We start from the raw sequence: 20,472 nt of genomic DNA on the forward strand, positions 1-20,472 counted from the left end.
CTGTCTGTAAGCCTGTAGGTTTGAGGTGAACCGTGACTTCCTTTCAAATAGGGCGCAGAGGAGGGAGGTGGTCGCAATCCGTCTATTAAGCCCGGCAGAGAGCTCAACACCTGACATCCATCATCTCATTTAGTCTCAGCCACCTTGTGGGACAGGACCCATCATTCTGCCCATTCTGCCAGCTCTCTCCAGAAGACAAGTAACCCCCCAAGGTTAGGCTGCATAGGTAAAAGAGTGGAACTCAGCACTAGATCCCAAGTCTGTTTAATACCAAAGCCCTTGGTGTTAATCATTTATACCAATTAATTCTGCAACAACCATAGTTGGTCATTTTAAATAAAACATTAAATAGAATTAGATTTTTCTTTCAGGAGTTAAAATTTGTTCTATCATAGAAATAAAAACTGTGATTATGAAATATTGAGTGATTTTAAGAACAATTTACACAACAAAATGAGTTGAAAATGCAGCAATGCTTCCATTGTTCAAAGCACTTTTGATTAATATTTATGTACCATCAGTGCTTGTTGTTTACAGGAAAATTGGTTCCACAAAATTACAGCCACACCTTGTATTTTGGTAAGACTTAATCAGTTACTTAGATTGAAATGTTAAAGGGATTAAAACCAAGGTGGGTCAAGACAAAAGCTTGTTTCAAAGTGTGAAAAGTGTAATTTGCAAACTATGGAAGTGTAACTAGCGTATGTTGTTTAAGTGGTGACTGTACAGTAGCCAGTCCTGATTTAAAAGCAGGGGACCTGACTGACCGCAAAGACCCTTCTCCCCTCGCAGCCCTTGGCAGGCAGTAGCCGTGCTCCCTGAGAAGGCAGAGGCTGGAGCACAAGGCTGAGAAAGCCACTCTCCACTCCTGTGTGTAAGAAGATGTTCAAAGTTCTGTGCCAGACCCAAACATGACACATGCAAGAGAATTTTCGAAAACAACAAAAGAATATGCAGAGGCCAGGTGTTTGGACTTTCTGGCTGAGAGCACACCAAGAAGCCGCAGCCAGGGAAAGCCAGCTGCGACCCCCACCCTCACACCGGGCAGGCTGACGCCACATCACTGCGTTTGCTCCTTCCTGGAATCCAGTGGTCAGGAGTGAGCCCTGCCATTTCCAGGATGAGGGCCCTCATCCTGTGGGCAGTCCAGGCAGAGGATGAGAAGCAAAGAACGCCCCTCCTAAGCCTGGGGCTCCTGTCAAAGGCCAGGAGCCAGCCTGAGAGTGAGCAGGGGGCTGTCAGACCACAGGGTAACCTTCAGTAATGGAAATGGTGATGGTGTCACAGGTGCTTCCTTTTTTTCGTTAGGAAATATAAGAATAACCTACAAGTTTCCTAAACCAGGTTCTATGTGTGGTAGAAATGTATGTACATAGTTACTTTTCCATTATGCTCTAGTTAGAGTCAAGTAAAAAAATTTAATAAGCTCCCCTTTAGCCATCATGAAACGGGTGGAGGACAATCTCTTAAGCATGAGCATTGCGACTAAGAATTCCAAACAAGGATGCCTGTTTTAGGGACAGTCCTATATGGAAGTCTGGATTTGAAATTTTCAAATTTGCTACCTTATATTTTATCAAAACCTAGTTCGAATCCTGGCTCTGTCACAAAACTTCTGGTGGCCCTGAGCACATCACGTCAGCTGTTAATGGGGCCACTGGACCTCAGGGTTTCTGATGTCTTTCCAGCCTCAAAATTCTATCCTGGAAGACACTTTCTCAAGCCAATGATTATAAGAAGCTTATGTTACACTATTTCTTTTTATTGGCAAAGAAGAAACAGATGTTCCTGAAAAACTGGTTTTTGTGCCTTTATTACTGCTTTCCTGGTAAGAAATCTGGAGTGACAGCTACAGGCAGGTTGTACATAAACACCTTCTCCTGCCACTCCTTCCTCACCGTTACCACTCAGAAAAGTGACTACAGGCCAAAGATGGCACAGCTTCCACCTAAATTACCAGCCTTTACTTTTAGAACCATTTAAACATATTATGATTTTAAACTATACATGTTTATTTCAATTCAAATTTTCATAGATTAAAAAAACGGCATTTCATTAGAGTCAGTTTGCAGCAATGATTTCTCATGAGCAAAAAAAAAAGAGACAGACAATAATCATTCAGATTTCGGATATGAACAAAACATCTTTCTGCACTTGGAGATCTTCCCACGAATCCAGCAGCAACATCTCAGTGATGAGTGGAATCAAGACATGATACCTGACATCATGCCCGAAGGAGGGTAAGGCTTGAGGCTGCAGGCAGTAGATAACCCGGCAAAGGCAAGAGGCAGGTGCTGCCTCGCAGCCCTCCACAGACACAACACGGGTGTGTCGGTGGCTGGCGACTTTCCCGTGTGGCAACAATGGACACAGGATGCTCTCATTACAAGTAAACGAATTCAGGTTCTGGCACTCTTTATGAAAACAACAGGTTCAAAAGAAATGTTTGCTCCAAGGCACCAAGGGTGTAAAGCTTTTTAGAAGATACACAGAAATGAACAGACTAAAAAAGGGAAAGGGAATTAGTTTCTCAATGGAGGAATCTGCTATTACTCTAACTCTTGTAAATGATTAATTCAGATAGATGACAATCAAAATGTACATGGAGCAGACAGTGCTGTGGGAGGGACCACCTGACAAAGAGCATCCCCGCGGCACTTGGGGAGCTGCTGGTATGTGCTTACGGGGCTTCGTCCGCGAGCCAGAGAAGCTGCTCACTTGTATTTGTAAAATCCTTCTCCAGACTTCTTGCCAAACTTTTTCTCTGCCACCAGCTTATTCAGGGATGGGCAGGGCTGAAACAGGGGGTTCTTTGAGTCCATTTCATGCCAACCTATTGAGAGAAGGAAAAAGAGCTTAGGATGAAGTGCTGGGTTTATTTTACATCTCGGCATTCCCAGGGTGAGTCTGTTGGCCCAAGTGGCATAAGTGAGGCTCGTGGGCCTCTGCCACATCAGAGTAGGAACCCTTCTCCCCACGCTCTGCCTCCAGACTCGCAGAGGCAGAGGGAAGGCTGAACATGAGCCTCAAAGCAGGGGTCATCACTGGGCCATGTCTCGCTTGAGGCCCAGCTCTCCCATGGCCCTTCTGTTCATCCAATCCCTTCCTGGAAATAGCTGATGCTAAAGGTGTCCATTAATCTGGTGGCTGGACCCCTCAGTGACACAGTGAAATGACTTTCGGGCATGTTAAAAATCTGAATTTGCTGCTACTGGTATTTTGTATCCTCATAAAATTTTGAAGTTCTTGCTTCCACTAGAACCTCCCCTTGCTCCTTCCCATAAGTATTCTTTGTACAACTTGGTACTATGAGCTGCATTCAACTTTAGTAGCCACTACAGTAACATGAATACACATTTTTAAATGGTTTTGCATCTTGAATGCAGTGGTTACACAAACCAGGATACCTGACAGAATGACTGTGTACCAATGCCAGTTTCCTGGCTCTGAGATCGTATTATGGTTGCCATATGAGATACAACCCTAAGGGGAAACCAGAAAGGGGTACACAGGCCCTGTTTGCTATATTTTGCTGAATGTGGGACTTCCTATGAATTTATAATTCTTTCAAAACGAAAAGATTTTTTAAAAGTTGCCTCATGAGGAGACTAGGCAGTCATATTTTTCCTTCTGTCATGTTACCTGAATCTTTCAGCTGGTGGGACAGGACTTTGGAAGGTCTACTAAGACTCCTTATCTATTTAAATAGGCATTTAATTTAATTCACAGTTGAAAGAGACTACCTCAACTCAACTAAAGACAGACAACAGAGAATTCCAGTTCTTACCATCCAGGATGAACTTCGTAGTATCCAGCCCAACATAATCGAGAAGCTCAAATGGACCCATGGGGTACCCGGCACCCAGCTTCATAGCAGTGTCAATGTCTTCCTTGGATGCTTCACCTAAACAGAAGGGGGCAGCACTGAGTCACCACCGTCCTTCCCATGATCATCCAGTCACATAATTCGCTTAGTCCCGGAATACTAGTGTTTTACATATAATGCACATTCAAGAAAGTTCTGGAGTCAGGATTTCCAGCTTGGGTAAGATTTTTCTAAGAGGTCACAAGATTTTCAAAGCTACTACATGAAGTTACTCTGTGAGGTAAACTCTTTAAGCACTATTATTCCATTCATGGAGAGAGAAGGCCCCTGTGGCCTGGAAACATTAGTTACTTTCTAATGGATTGGGATTCTCCTTCTCTGAAATAACTTACTAAAAAATCCTTTAAAACTACAGCATGTTTGTGATTGATAAAGGGACTGTTTTTTAAAAAAGGAAACAATGAAGCTGTATGTTTTCCTATGTATTGTATGGATATTTTTCTTTTTTACCTTTCTTGGTTTTGTAAGTAATGAGTCATTCCTTTGGAATCCCATGCATATAAACTCTTTAGTCAAGATAATGTTTAAAGAAATGCCCAAACCTGATTTAGAACTGCCACTCTATTTTGAAAGTGTGCTGAGGAAACGAAGACAAGAACCAAAGTGTTTTATCCGTGGAGTATTATCTTTCACATAATGTCTGTGGACCAAAAGTCTTTATAAAGAGCAACCTGTCCCCTTTCTCCAAAATCAGGAACACAACTAGCCTGTAACAAGTGTCTATCTAGAATTTTGTTCCAAAGCATAAAGAAACGGTCAGTTAAAACAAAACTAAATTTAAAAAGTGATTTAAAAAACTTGAGAGGACGTCACAACCTAAATATTTGAGATATTTTAGGCATGAGGAACAAGAACTACTTAAACATGCATAAAGGTTCTATTTTTAAAAGCATATGAAGTACTAAGATAATGCCAAAGGATTTCAAGGTGGTTCAAGATGATTAAAATACCAACCAATTATTTTTCCTGGGTGACTTTATCAGTACTCCTCTGATTAGTCAACCAGAGGTTCCTGAAAATGATTTGAGTTTCAGGTCAGAAGAAAGCAAAAATGATCACACAGACATTAGCCTTATCAGGCAGCCTCACTCATTCATTCAACTTCTGTTTAATATCTGTTATGTATCAGGCACCAGAGACTTGGAATGAAATGAAGAAAAACAAGACAAGCACTGCAGTGTCCATGATCTAATGGGAGGATTCAGATGTGCAAACCAAAACTTTCATCTAACAAATGCTGAAGGTTCAGGAAGATTCACACGGCTGTGTGGGCAAAGATGGAGAGGTTTACTCACAATGCTATGACTTCACCAAAACCACCACCCAGGCATGGGTCCCGATGGTCCTGAAGAGAATCCACAGGGAAGAGCGGGCAGGGAAGGGCATCCCAGGCGGCAAGAACAGCATGTGCAAAGCAGGAATGAGAAAGAACATGGCAGCTGATAAAAGAGTCTGCTGGGAGGATTTCATTAGGCTCCCAGGCTTCTGCGGTGCAGAAGGCTGAAGCAAGCCTAGCATGCTCCTGGGGCTCGCTCCTGCTGCTCCTTGTATTGGGATCCTGTCCTCCATATCTGCAGACCTCTGCTCAGGTGTCAGAGCATCAGTGACTCCCCTGCTCTCTGCATATAAGCTGGGAGCTATCAAGACTCCAGGCTAGGACTCCTGCCACTTCCTAGCCTGTATATTTATCTTTCTCAAGGATTATTGGTCACAACCTAACATGTTATCTATTGGTTCACTCGCTATAGGCTGTCTCCCCTTATTAGAATATCAGCTTCCTGAGGATAGAAATCTCACAGCATAATGGTTCCAACTTACCTTAAAGCCATTTAAGCAAATCAATATTCAGGAGAGACAATAAACCCTAGAGTCAAGACTGTTATCCTATATTCAGAGACTCACTTGACTATTTTATTTCTAAAAAATAATATGAAGACATGGCACATCATGGGGAAAAAATCTGAACAGTTTTACAAAGTCAGCACAATTCTAAAAATTCTGTTCTGAGTAAGACAGTAGAAGGTGGGGGGGAAAAGAGAGAAATATACAATAGAGACTGGTATGCCAAGTGGAAGTTAAACATGGTATCATGCTTTAGACCATTAATTCCTAATCTTTAGAGTCAAGCACTTAAAATCTGACACCTTCTCCAAAGAAAATGTGCATACACGTGAAATTCTGCATCAACCTTAGAAGGTTGATAGGGCCTCCCTCCCCATCCCCTAACTCAACAACAAAGAAAAGCATCCTCAGTGAACTCCCAGCTCTTCTACAGGCCTGGGAACTGGGAACCTGCCCGAATAGGCTTCTTCTGCTGGCTCATCACCACCACCTACCGACCATTCTTGGCAAAACAACCAGTCAGGGTCACAGGCAACAGGATCAGAACTGCAGTGCAGCCACCATTCCTTTATGCATCAACAGCTACCTAAAACCTGGCTTACACAAGCACTTTGGAAGTAGGAAGATGAGGACCCAAACACTGAAAACGGAGCACAGTAGGAGAAGAAAGTCACGCACCATGCGGCAGGCACGTGCCCTGAAGCAGAAGCAAAGCAGAGAGTTTGACAACGACCAAGATTTACATCCAGCTTGGCGCACTGGGGACGGTCCCCGTCCGGCCCTGAGAGAAGGTGGGAGTAAGGCGTGAGGCGAGAAAGAAGGCAGAGGGTGAGGAGAAGGCTCCCTGGCGAGGGCATGGTATCTGGTCGGCTCCGACGGAACCACTGACCGTGTCCTGAGCACGGCAGGGACACTGTGAGTAGGATGTCACACGTGACTGGGGGACAGGCTCGTGACACCCCCAGGTGTCGCCCAAGAAAAGCTAACCACGCAGCCCCACCACCCTCCAGAGCTGACTCAGACCACTCAGTGGGTCCGACAGGAGGTGCTGTCTGCTGCGGTCACCAGCTTGCTCAGAGGTCTGCAGAGAGCACCCTGACCCCAGGGACGAGATTATCATGGGAATGCCAACAGCACCAGGAGAGAGGACAGAGGCTGCGAGGCACTGGGGAGGAAGGCCTGACCCAGAAGCAAGGAGGCCCACAGGCAGTGAGCAGCGCTGAGGGGCAGTGGTGCACCCAAGACCCCACGGACAGCTGGCAGAAGCACTGCTAAGGGCCTGTGAACTCTGAAAGCTGCTCAGCTGCCCAGGAGGCCCGAGTGGACAGTGATGGAGCTGACTGTCTGTTCTAACACCCCACACATCCTTCTGATGACCCCCTACCGCTCAAAGCAGCATTCTGCCCACCTGTCTTAGAGGCATGCTCACCTCAGGTATATCAAGTATTTGTTATGTGCTCCAAATTCACATTGAAGCCCTACTCCCTAAATACAGTGGGGTAAGGAGGTGGGACCTTGTAGCAATTAGAAGAGTCACGGGGGTGGAGGGCGCATGAAAGGGATCAGAGCCCTTCCCAGAGTCACAGGAGAGCTGGTTTCCTCGCTCTGCTCTCTACCATGTGAGGACCCAAGAAGTCAGCGGTCTGCAGCGAGAGGAGGGCTCTCACCAGATACTCGATCGTGCTGGCACCCTGGTCTTGGACTATTGTCTCCAGAAATGTGAGAAATAAACTGTGGTCATTTATATGCCACCCAGTCTATATTGCTCTCTATTTCTTTTCAAGAGCACATAAGCTGACCAAGATAATGTCACGCAGAGACGTTCTCCACCATGAGTTCCGAAAGGGCTGGGCTAAGCTGCCTTCATGGTCCAATTCTGCTGCCATGCAGAAACGGGATGCACGGTCCCCTCACCCTCCCGGGCAACACAATATTTGCGGAGACCAGTTTGGAAAAGACACAAGGTAAGTGAGAATCCCTTGTTGCCTGAGGAGCCGCACTAAAGGCAGGCTGACTGGCACAGGGAGACCAGATGACAGGAGTCGTCAAGTGACAAATGAACAGACATGGCGGGTGAGAGAGGGTAATCCAAAACACTTTCAGATTTCAAAGTAGAATGGAGGCAGCTCAGTCAGTCACTCCAAGGAGGTGAATGCAAAGGGGATGGCAGGCGGGCATGTGAGCATGCTTGCCGCAGGCAGAACCATGAGGTGGCAGAAGGGACACAGTAAGAAGCCTGAGGCTGAGGAGTCTGGACCACAGTGTGGCTTTCCAGGAAACAGCACCCACCCACTCATAAAACTCAGCACCTCCAGGATACAAGCAGCACCAAGGGCAAACTAAGAGCACTTCCCCCGTGGGCTCAGATTCCCTGCCCACTTTCATCTCCCAGGTGGCTAGAGATGGTGAAGGTCAAAGGTACTCCATCTGTACAGAAAAGGACCACTGCTGACGGGAAGAAAGCAGAAGACAAGAAAGTGACTTTCAACTTACAGCCAGACACACAGTTCAGGTGAAAACATATCCAAGTGACAGTATGTGTCAGTGAGAAGAACACCATTAAGAGGTGGATCACCCACATGCTATATTCTAAAACATTACATTACCAAGAAAACCCCTGTCTTTCAAAGTAGGGCAAAACGCTTCATGCTGTCTTTGAGGTGTAATTAGATGTATTTGTTGATAGAGAAACACAGAAGTGTTGGTTTGATCTTGAAGCAAAAGTGAGGCAAATGCCTCCATAAAACACAGAGAAAAGTTTTAATATTTAAAGCAGATTTTGAGGAAGCAAATATGCTTTCATCTCTCTGGAAGAGCTGGTATAAATGTTTTGTTTCAAAAATGACATTCTCAGGAGCAAGCATTTGTGAATGAAGTAACTGAAAACAATTACAGTTGCTTTTCATTCAGTCTTATTAAGGCCTGTTTGCCTTTGAAGCAGAGATGAAATAATTACCTTTCCACAAATGCCGTAGGGAAGGTAGGCAGGAGGATACATGACATTTTCTAACCTTGGATCATGTCCCAAGTCTATTTCTACAACAGGGAAAATCATTCTTTGTCAATCTACCAGTATTGAGGAAAAACCATTTTAGACCATTCTTCAGGTTAAAAAAAAATGCATCATAAATAACATCATTCAGTAAGAACAGACACCACTGTCAGAAACATTCCCTGACACATTACAATCTTGTTACTAATTTCCCATCTCCTATCACAATTTTACAACCTTAGGGAATTTTAAAGGTTCCCTAGCCCAGTGATTTTTATATCACTGTCATCGTTTTAGGCAATAAACCTCTTAGCCAGAGAGCCAGGATACAAACCCACATTGGCCTATGACTGCTCTGGCTGAGACTGTAGTTGGAGGTGGCAGAGTGGGAAGTCCCCAGAGTCATCCCAGAGGCCTCCAGGGGAATCGAGGGGGTCCTGGGAACACAGTGACAAAGGGACCAGGCTCAGGGCGAGGCTGAGTCACAAGAGTCTGAAAACAGAAGTGCCTGCCCTGCTCCACAGAAGGACTACGGGCCTGCTGCTCCCGGCCTGGGTGGGGCAGCTACCTCGTTCACACAGCCTGACTGCTTCCATGAGGTACGGCACCAGAAGACGGTTCACGATAAACCCAGGCGTGTCCTGTCAGAGGAGAGAGAAACACAGACAAGTGAATTTCTGTGAACTTTACCTTCTGTAAAGTCACCAGGTCGCTCCTTCTCACCCTGGATCATCACACACATTTATCAAGCTATACATTTTCAATGTTTCAAAGCGCCAAGACAGCCTCACTTCTAGGCCACATGACAATTTAACCAACTATTACAGTAACCAGAAGCCCCTACTGCCTGGGTCACTAGAGAGGGGGTCACTAGAAAGGGCACAGCTTTGGGAGCGGGTGGATCTGGGCTCAGGTTCGAATACTCTTTGACCTTGCATCATTCTGATACTCAGTTTCATCATCTGTGAAACAGGAGCAGTAATTTCTACCTCACTAGTTGTGAAGGCAAATGAAAGCACATAAAATGCTGCGCATATAGCATTATTATGCTCCACTCAAACAGCAGGCCCTTTACTCCTCTCCTCTCCTGCATTTCTTAACGAGTCTAGAAAAAGTCACACTCCTTCCTGAGCACGCCTCGGGAGCACAACTTCCCAGCTGTTGAGGCTTTCCTCAGGCTCTTTCCGATGTGCAGTCCGGTGCTTGGCACAGGATGGTGGAGCTGGGGACAGGGCCCGGGACCAACAAGCAGGTCCCGGTGGACCAAGGGCCTCTCACAGCTCACCGACCAAGACTCCTCCCCGGAAGACCCCTTTCTTCCTGTGCCTCCTCACTCAAACACTCCACCATCTCTCCTGGAGGGATGGTGGGCATGCAGATTCTGCCTACTGCGAGCTTGTGGGGCAGGCTTGCTTGGTAACTTTTCGGTGGCTTTTATGGGAAGTTGATCTCCCCTAGGTAAACAGAGTTCCCCTCTTTTAACAAAAGGTTGTGACCCTCCCTCAGGAAAAAACCCTCACCCTGGGCCAGGCTGTGAGTCCCGTGTCAAGTACACGCTGGGCACCCCATGAGCATCTGAACAGAAGACGCCCAGGCTCCTGTATTGCTCTTACTGCCCGCCTGCCTGCATACTGTGACCTCAGGGTCATTCCTCCTTTCACTGGACACACTGGAACCACCCCACCCTACCTCCCAGGAATACACAGATACACAAAAGGGCTTTATCTGTTTAACCAAGACTATATTAATATAATTATGCTGATTTATTAATAATAACCAGGGCAAACCTGTTTTTTAACTTCAAAAAGTTTATTGCAGAGATTCAGGACAGGGTAGGGTGCCTGACTACAGGAGGCCACACCATACACAAGGTTAGAAATTGGAAAGTAGTCTGGGAAAAATATTTTCTACAATATATGGAGTGTTCATATAATATCGTTACAAGGCTGCTCTGGTGGCTCAGTGGTAAAGAATCTGCCTGCCAATCCAGAAGACATGGGTTCAGTCCCTGGGTCGGGAAGATCCCCTGGAGAAGGAAACGGCAACCCACCCCAATATTCCTGCCTAGGAAATCCCATGGAGAGAGAAACCCTGCAGGCTACAGTCCACTGGGTTGCAGAAGAGTCGGACACAGCTTAGCAACTAAACAACAAAAACCGAAGAAATATTCAGTAGACCAAAATAGCATGTTACCAGTAAGGTTACTGGCAAGGGGCTTTTTCCCCATTATGATATTCAATGCTGTTGAAGATACAGAGAGATACTCTCATAACAGTGGAATGTAAAGAGACACAGCCCTTTGATAAAGCAATTTAACTTTACATACTCATACACCTTATATTTTTCATACACATTTACTTATTTATTAAACACACTGTATATACTATACTTATTATATAGCAGGAATTGTTTGTCCTAAGTACTTTACAAATAGTCATTCACTGATTCCTCACAGTAACCCTGTGAGATGACTCCTATTGTCGCCTCTGTGCGAGGGAGCGGACACCGAGGCACAGGGAGGCTGCGAGACAGGCCTCAGATTACACACCCAGTTAGCGCCAAAGCCAGGATGTGAGCCCAGGCAGGCTGGCCCGAGGCCATGGCCTTCACCTTTTCACAGCACACTTTGCCTGTGAAGTCTTCCTATGAAGAAAGATCCATTTTAGGCACATTGATGTCATTCTTCTATGCTGGGTGTTCCTAAGCTATCATCCTGGAGGTCAAATCCACATCCATTGTGTAAATCAAGTTTTAGCGGAGCACAGGCACATTCCTCCTTGCAGGTATGGCCCACGCTGCTGTCCTGTTGCAGCAGCAGCCTCCAGTAGTTGCAGCAGACTCTACACCCTAGAATACTACCATCTGGCCCTTGACAGGAAAGTCTGCTGACCTTTCGTCTATGTGATTTCCTCTGCTCTCTGATGCCTCACCAAGGGCCTGAATAACTGATCCTGAGAGTTAATCAGGGTCTAAAAGACTCTCTGAATGCCTAAGGAGCACCTAAAAAGAGACTTCTGCGATGACGTAACAAGTGCAGTTTCATGAGACCACAGTTCCCAGGCCTGCAGCTGCCACGGCTATCCCGAGGGAAAAATGGCTCATCGCACTCCATGCGTTAATGACTCTGCTGCTGAAGACCTGGCTTGTTCCTGCACTCGCTTCACACCTAGCGTTTCATTTGCCGCACACTAATGTCTTTTCTAACACAATGGCTACTTCTTGCCATGAACAAAGCAAAAACTGGTACCAAAGTACAACCATACCCTCTGGTTACTAATGTGATATATATATTTTTTAATCCAGAAGATTTAAAATCATAAAACTACACCAACAAAAAATGAGTGTTAAAAAATGACATTCCCTAATATAACACTACAGTCCTGGAATGCAGGGGACTGGCAGGCTTAAGTCTGCTCTCTTTGGCTGTTGGGGTCCACGCTGACAGATGACTTATTTAGATGATTCATAAACAACTGGAGCTTTCATGGATTAATACAATACTGTGAGTTCACACTTGAGACTATTTTGGAAAGTAAAAGTATGCTATGAGAAGAACCACAATGATATTGAAAAGATTACAGTCAACTAGCTATTCCACACCTGGGTATATATCTGAAAAAAACAAAAACATTAATTCAAAAAGCTATGTGCGCCCCAGTGTTCACAGCCAAGACATGCAAACAACCCACGTGCCCATCTGCAGACACTGGCGTGAGGAGACAAGGTGTCTATACAACGGGATACTGCTCCGCCATATAAAGAAGAGTGAAATTGTGCCCTGTGCAGCAACGTGGATGGACCTGGAGAGTACTATGCTAGGTGAAATAAGTGAGACAGAGAAAGACAAATACTGTACACCACTTACATGTGGAATCTAAAAAATACAACAAATGAATGAACAGAACAAAAGAGCAGACTCACAGACATATAGACCAAATTAGTGGTTACCATGGGGTGGGGTTGGGGTATGGACAATATAGGGGTGAGAGTGGGAGAAACAAACTAATGGATATAAGACAGGTCAAGGATGTATTATTATTGTACAACATGGGGAATAGAGCCAATATTTTGTAATTGTAAGTGCAAAGTAACCTTTAAAATTTACATTAAAAAATAAAAATTTTTAAAAATGTAAAAAAATTAAATTATGGTCAAAAAGATAAATGACGTATTTACAAATAATTGGGCTTCCCTGGTGGCTCAGTCAGTAAAGAATCCGCCTAGAATGCAGAAGACCACCTGAAACGTAGGAGACACAACCCACTCCAGTATTTTGCCTGGGAAACCCCGTGGACAGAGAAGCCTGGTGGACTACAGTTCATGGAATGATAAGGGTCGGACACGACTTAGTGACTAAACCACCAACCATCATAAAAATTTGTAATGGCATCTTGTGACACAATTGTCCTTACAGAAAAACTACCTGGGTCATGCAGAAGTGCCGTTCCTAAATTTGGGGAAAACTAAACAAGAACTACAGCAAATGCAGAGACTGAAGGTAATCAGAGCAAAAGTAGGTGAGAGCACCAGGAATAATTTTACATATAATCACCAGGATTCCTTGCTAGATGCAGCTTGCCCTTCACAGCCTGTGGACAGACCTGCAGTTAAGAGCGCCCCTCTCCCACATCAGCCTACAGCAGAAGAATCCCTCCTGGAATAAGTCAGGGTCCCGGAAAAATCACCCCTCCCCCGGCTACCCATACACGACCTTGCAAGCAACAGGATGCTTTCCCAGGGCTCTGCTAAAGTCTAGCAGAGATTCAAATGTCTTCTGGCTGGTCATTGGTGTTTTAATGACCTGGAAATGCAAAGCAGAGAAGAATTAAAACCATAAAATCAACAGTTAAAGGAAACATTGAGAAAAAACAGCCACACAGGTGGCAAAAATAATTTTTTGTTTCAGAAAAGAAGGATCTCAAGCCAGAAACAAAATGTCCACTTCAAGACACTGGACTATCACAGAACACACAAAATCAAGGCTAAAAAAACTGATATAAATGTGTGTATATGTGTGTAGGAAGAGTTTTACAGACTTTGTCACTGAGACTTGGGTTCAAACCCCAATCACACCTCTTACTGGCTCTGTGACCCTGGGAATGTTTCTAGAAACTGTAATAACTGAAATCACTCTACCTACCCTCAAGGGGCTGAGATGAGAATGGAATTAGATTAGGAAGTAAAGCATTAAGGGCAGCTCCAAGGAAATGCTCAGTAAATGCTGGATCTTACTAGGGTTTTACTTGAGGCTGTTCATGAGTTCAGGGAAGCAACTGGAAGTCTACTAGAGTACAAGGCTTGCCTTTAACACTCTGCATGAAAACGCACCTTCTCTTAGTACAAAGATGAAGCAAAGGAGCCCTAGGAAAACTGAGTGATGCGCCCAGGCCACCAAGGTCCTGTGGACTCTGAGATGAGTAACCCGCTATTACTCCACCCTCTCCCACACAGATGCCCCAAAGGCCAACAGCTCGCTCTGCCTCAGAACAGGCTCATCCCATATGGCTGGGGCACGCCACCTGCCAGGACCGCAGGAAGGCCCAGGCCGCCCCCTGACCCTCTCTGTGAGGGGCACGGCAGGAGCACGTCTGCTGCCCTGGCACGGCGGCTGCAGGGCTCAGCGGGGGCCAGCACCCAGCACCACGCCCGGCAGTCAGCTCGCAGGAAAGAACTCGCCTGTTGGGAGTTAGATTTCAGCCGATGAAGAGAGACCCAGAATTTATATAAACTAAATATGTAATTTAAACGCCAGTTAAGGGACTTCAATGAGAGTCAAGGCCGAACAGGCTTGGCCTCTACAGCAGACCCTTTATATAAGCTCAGGTGAGTCAAAGCAACCCCTGGTGCCTCACCTTTCACATATGAAACAGGGATGACGATATCTGACACATCTTCCCTCTTTAAGAGGACTGTATGGGGTAATGAGCTAGTGTCTGTGCAGGATGGAAAGTGCTATATAAATGAAGAGGATCATTATCATCCACCTTTTAATGTGATCACAGCTTGGGAAGTGCTGATATGCCATAGCAAGAAGGGAAGTTAACGAGTGAAAACAGAAAAAAGGCACCACTAAGATGGGGTTGAGGAATGGGAATGATACTGCTCTGCAGGTATCACAAATCAAACAGCAACCTGAGGATTGTTCAAGAAGATGTGGACCAAACAGACTGGGCTGTGACAAGCGCTGCGAGTCAGGGAGTTTTAACAATAATTTGGTGACTTAAAGGAGTCAACAGGAAAGAGTTTTGTTTTGTTTCTAACAGGATGAATGCATATTTATTCACTCATCCAACAATGTGCTGCAGATATTCTGTTCCAAAACAGGGTCTGAAAAATTAATACACATACACATATAAATGTGCCCAGTCCCAAGTAAAGGAGAAGAGCCGCTCAACTTACCATTTTGGTGTTTACCACCAAGGACATACACTCGAATGCTCAAGTTTAAGAATAATAGTTGCATAAAGAAGAAGGCTTTTAGAAAACATTTTCTAGAAAATGTTAACATTTGTCAAACATTAACTGTTAATAATCAATGTACCATATTTCCAAAGACACAAATGGACATTATCAGCTAAACGCAGTTGAAAACAGTATTAGAGTTGGAATATGTCTTTATCTTCAAAAGACGTATGGTACATGATATGGTAACCGAAAACATGGAAAATTTCATTTCACTTCCATGCTCTTTCCTGTGTAAGGGAAAATGCTTTCTATTCCCTGTGCCCCTTTCATTCCTCAACTTCTTCAAAAACAGCCTTAGAGGCTGGCAGTAAATTGGAAGAAGCCAAGAAGCAATGAGAGTGGAAGAGAGAATTCCTATCACAGGATGGTTCAGAGCAGTCCCTGAAAGAAAACTGTAAGGAAATTCAGTCATGCTTAAACTCGAGGCTAATGCTTACAGAGCGGAGGGGCTGAGCATCAGGAGGTGGCAGACACAAGGGGACACCGGAGGGAAGGGGGCCTGGAGGAGAAGGCAGCAGTGGAAGACCACATCTCCACTCTCTCCCAGGGAGCCCCAGCTAGTCTCTGGAGGGCTGCCTGGATCCACAGCCCCCACACTTCGCACGGCAATAACTCTTCAACCTCAGAACAAATGCTGTTTTAATAGAAGCTGCTCCTCAGACCCTGTAATTAGCCCCCCTATAAAAGGCAAGTTGCCGCATTTCAGGGCAAATTATCTACCGTGACTCCACCTCCCTTGTACCCGAGTCTCAAGCAAGCAAGCAAGCGGCAGCAGCCCAGCAGCCCTCCCTGGCCACTTCCCTCCACCCCCCGGAGCTGAGGTCAGGAGGTTCAAGGCTATGAGGAGCTGCTTTGATAGCTCTGGTCACAACACAGAGGGGCTGTGCCTCCTGTGGGGACAGTACAAAGGCCCGTCACCTGGAGCTGACACCACTGTGACCCACCAGCAGTGGACAGTGAAATACAGCGGCTCCTGCAGGAAACCAGGCTCCTAATAAAATTTCTCATCCAGCCTGGACAAGACAACACGCACACGTGTGGTTCTCCCCTCCGTGGTCTCATCAGGCCAGTGGTCTTCAGTACTGCCTTCCCAATCTGATGCTTCTCTCTGCACTGCTCACCAGCCACGGCACAAACAGTAAGTGATAACCCACACAGTTGACAGCCCTCCTGCACACCACTGGTCAAGAGAGGCCTGCAGAGAAATAAAGTCCAGGCGCCTTCCTAAAAATTAGGTGCTGTTTCTTCCTTTGGCTCTGAAAGGAGACTCTGGCTAGAGAAACCCAAGCACAAGCACAACCAACCTGCCAACCTCCCCCTAAAATCCGTGCAGTGCAATCCTCGGTGGCAGGGCAGGTGCCACTCAGAAGCGGGGCTGAGAGCGGGCAGAGCAAGCAGGCATGCACAAGCAGACCCCCACTGACCTCCACAAGCTTCATCAAAGGCACTGGGTTGAAGAAATGGAGCCCGGCAAATCGGTCCTGTCTGGTGGTGGAATTGGCTAGGCTTGTGATCTGCAAAGAGGAAGTGTTGCTGGCAAAGATTGTGTGTCTGTGGAGAGAAAGACATTGGAGTGTTGGAATGAGTCCCATCTTTGGAAACAGTCAAGGAAAAGACACAACTTCACTAACATTAGGCTGAAATCAAGTGACCTGCTTCATTTAAATTCTGAAATTTTTAATTTAAAAGTTACCTGCTCCAAAAGTCTGCTTAGTCTTTGCTAATCCTTCCTTAATTTTAGGGAACAAAATTTCTCCTGGTTACTTGCATTATTTAGTTTATATGGGACGTGAAGAACACAAGGAGGCAATAACGTCCGTCACAAGATGAAACTGCAAGTGAACAAAGACTGAGGAAAAACAGGATGCATCACAGACACTCAAAATAAACAAAAAACTGTGAAGACACCTGAATCCTCCATGAGAAACATCTGACGTGAACTAAAATCACCTCCCCTCAAATGAAAAGCTTTACTTTCCCACTGATTGGGAATTAAAATGAAAACAGAAGAAAACCAACATGGTCCAAAAGAAATTTTAAGGTTACACGGGTAGATTTGGAGAAGGAAGGATACCTGTATACGCATGATAAACACAATTCAACATATTCTTATTGTAGTGAAAGTGTTAGTCGCTCAGTCATGTCCAACTCTTTGCAACCCCATAGAATGTAGCCCACCAGGCTCCTCTGTCCATGGGATTCTCCAGGCAAGAATACTGGAGTGGGTTTCCACTCCAACCATTTCCTTCTCCAGGGGATCTTCCCGACCCAGGGATCAAACTCAGGTCTCCTGCATTACAGGAAGAATTTTTACCGTCTGAGCCACCAGCAAAGCCCTATTCTTATTATAAAATCTCCTTAAAAAGCAGTACCATCTTCCTTTGTGTATATAAAATATTAAATTATTAATTTTAAAAACTCCATGCTGATTTCAAGCAAATTTAATTTTTAACGACCTCAGTAGAGTGGGGTGCCAAAAGCATGACAGGCAAATCTTCAGAGATGGGCAAGACTTGTCAGCTTTCCTAGAGCACCACCTTGTGGATAAATTTACACAAAACGGCCTAACTCTTCTAACCACCACCAGGGCTTGTCCACACACAGCACAGGAAGCGCAGTGGTTCCTCACGGCCAGATTAGGGTGCTCCTGCTTGCCCAGAGGGCAGTACTCCAGTCCGCCTGAAATCAGGAGCGAGTGGGAGGAGAGAAGAAGGGAAGGGGGAAGAAACCAGCAATCTGGGAAGAGCCGAGAAGAGTGAGGTGAAAGCAGCTGGTGTGCTGGCAGTGTGCACCAGTACAGCCATGCGATGGAATACACTCAGCCACGAAAAAAGGAGAAAATCACGCCATCTGCAGCAACATGGACGGACCTAGAGATTATCATACTGAGCGAAGTCAGTCAGAGAGAGACAGATATCACATGATATCACTTACAGGTAGAATCTAAACTGTGGCATAAATGAACCTACCTATGAAACAAACAGAATCATGGACATAGAGAGCAGACTAGTGGTTGTCAAGGGGCAGGGGTTTGGGAGAGGGACAGAGTGGGAGGCTGGGGTTAGAGATGTGAGGTTTTATACAGAGGATGGATAAACAACAAGGTGCTACTTTACAACAGGGAGAACTACATTCAGTATCCTATGGTAAACCATAACGGAAGAGAATATAAAAAGAGAATGTATGTATCGCTGAATCACTTAGCACTACAGTGGAAATCAAACACTGTAAATTCACTATGCCGCTGCTTCTTAGATGCTTCAGTCATATCCAACTGTGCGACCCTATGGACTGCAGCCTGCCAGGCTCCTGTGTCCATGGGGATTCTCCTGGTAAGAATACTAGAGTATGTTGCCATGCCCTCTTCCAGGGGATCTTCCCAACCCAGGGATCAGACCCGGGTCTTCTGCAATGCAGGTAGATTCTTTACCACTGAGCTGGTATACTTCAATTTAAAAATGCTGATAGAAAAAAACTGACCAATTTCATGAGTAGTATTCCACTGTATATATATACCACATCTTCCTTATGCCAATGGATATTTAGGTTGCTTCCATGTCTTGGCTATTGTAAATACTGCTGCAATGAACATTGAGGTGCATGTATCTTTTGAATTATGGTTTTCTCTGGATATATGCCCGGGAGTGCAATTGCTGGATCATATGGTAGCTCTATTTTTGGTTATTTAAGGAATCTCCAAACTGTTCTAGAATCCTCCTGCCAATGCAGGAGAAACAGGAGATGGGGGTTCGATTCCTGGGTTGGGATGATACCCTGGAGGAGGAAATGGCAACACACTCCAGCATGCTTGCTGGGATAATCCCATGGACAGAGGAGCCTGGAGGGCTACAGTCCATGGGGTTGCAAAGAGTCAGACATGACTGAAGGGACTGAGCATGCGTACTGTTCTCCACAGTGGCTGCACCTGTTTACAGTCCGAGGACCAGTGCGAGAGGGTTCCCTTTTCTCCACATTCTCTCCAGCATTGACTGTGCAGAGTTTTTGACAGCCATTCTGACTGGTGATACCTCTCTGTAGTTTTAATTTGCGTTTCTCTAATAATTAGTGATGCTGAGCAGCCTTTCATGTGCCTTTTGGCCATCTATATCTTATTCTGAGAAACATCTACTTAGATCTTTTGCCCATTTTCTCATTGGGTTGAATGGTTTTTTGATATTGGGCTTCATGAGTTGTCTGTATACTTTGGATGGCCAACATTTCATAGGGCTTCCCTGACAGCTCAGACACTAAAGAATCTGCCTGCAATGCAGGAGATCTGGGTTTGATCCCTGGATCGGGAAAATCCCCTGGAGAAGGAAATGGCAACCCACTCCAGTATTCTTCCCTGGAAAATCCCATGGACAGAGGAGCCTGGCAGGCTACAGTCCATGGGGTCGCAAAGGGTTAGACACGATAACATCTGATGGAAGTACTTTTTCCTCATTCTGAGGGTTGTCTTTCATTTTGTTTATGCTTTACTTTGCAATGCAAAACATTTCACATTTAATTAGGTCCCATTTGTTTATTTTTATTTTTGTTTTCATTACTCTAAGAGGTGGATTGAAAAAGATCTTGCTGTGATTTATAGATCAACACAACAGGACAGAAAGCCCAGAGATAAACCTACGCACCGACGGTCACTCCATCTACAACAAGAGGAGGCAAAAATACACAGTGGAGAAAAGACAGTCTCTTCAATAAGTGGTGCTGGGAAAACTGGATAGCAACATGTAAAAGAATAAAATTAGAACACTGTATGCAAAAATAAACTAAAAATGGATTAAAAACCTAAATGTAAGGCCAAATACAATAAAACTCTTGGAGGAAAACAGGGGCATAACACTCTCCTACATAAACAGCACTTCACCTTTAAGGCATGAGAACAGTGACCTTTCTCAAACAACCTCCAAGTTGGCCGATTTAAAGGCCAGGCAAAGGGGCTTCTCCTTAAAAAACAAAAACAAAAAAAACCTTTTTAGCCAACACCCCTAACCAAGACAGTCTGGTTTCTGTCACATGGCGCTACAGCCCCTAAGAGTAGTGAAGTTGCTCAGTCGTGCATGACTCTTTGCGATCCCATGGACTGTAGTCCTACCAGGCTCCTCCGTCCATGGAATTTTCCAGGCAAGGGTATTGGAGTGGGTTGCCATCTCCTTCTCCAGGGGATCTTCCCGACCCAGGGATCGAACCTGGGTCTCCTGCATTGCAAGCAGACGCTTTACCCTCTGAGCCACCAGGGAAGCCTGTAAGGTACGCGAGCATGCTGATCAGCTGAGTGACACCCTGG

At 45.3% G+C, this 20,472-nt stretch overlaps 1 protein-coding gene across 1 annotated transcript in view; it reads right to left on the reverse strand.

Moving 5' to 3' along the window:
* Nucleotides 1-1,988: 1,988 nt before the first annotated feature.
* HADH (hydroxyacyl-CoA dehydrogenase) overlaps nt 1,989-20,472 on the reverse strand; it is a 41,126-nt gene continuing 22,642 nt past the window's right edge. Inside the window, exons 4-8 of the mRNA XM_065907186.1 lie at nt 16,610-16,736; nt 13,432-13,521; nt 9,289-9,361; nt 3,788-3,904; nt 1,989-2,833 (exon numbers count right to left, since the gene is read on the reverse strand). Coding sequence (XP_065763258.1) covers nt 2,715-2,833; nt 3,788-3,904; nt 9,289-9,361; nt 13,432-13,521; nt 16,610-16,736 — 526 coding nt within the window. The 3' untranslated portion in view covers nt 1,989-2,714. The remainder of the gene's footprint in view (nt 2,834-3,787; nt 3,905-9,288; nt 9,362-13,431; nt 13,522-16,609; nt 16,737-20,472) is intronic.

This window comes from Muntiacus reevesi, chromosome 16 (assembly GCF_963930625.1).
Source record: "Muntiacus reevesi chromosome 16, mMunRee1.1, whole genome shotgun sequence".
NCBI classification, from domain to species: domain Eukaryota; kingdom Metazoa; phylum Chordata; class Mammalia; order Artiodactyla; family Cervidae; genus Muntiacus; species Muntiacus reevesi.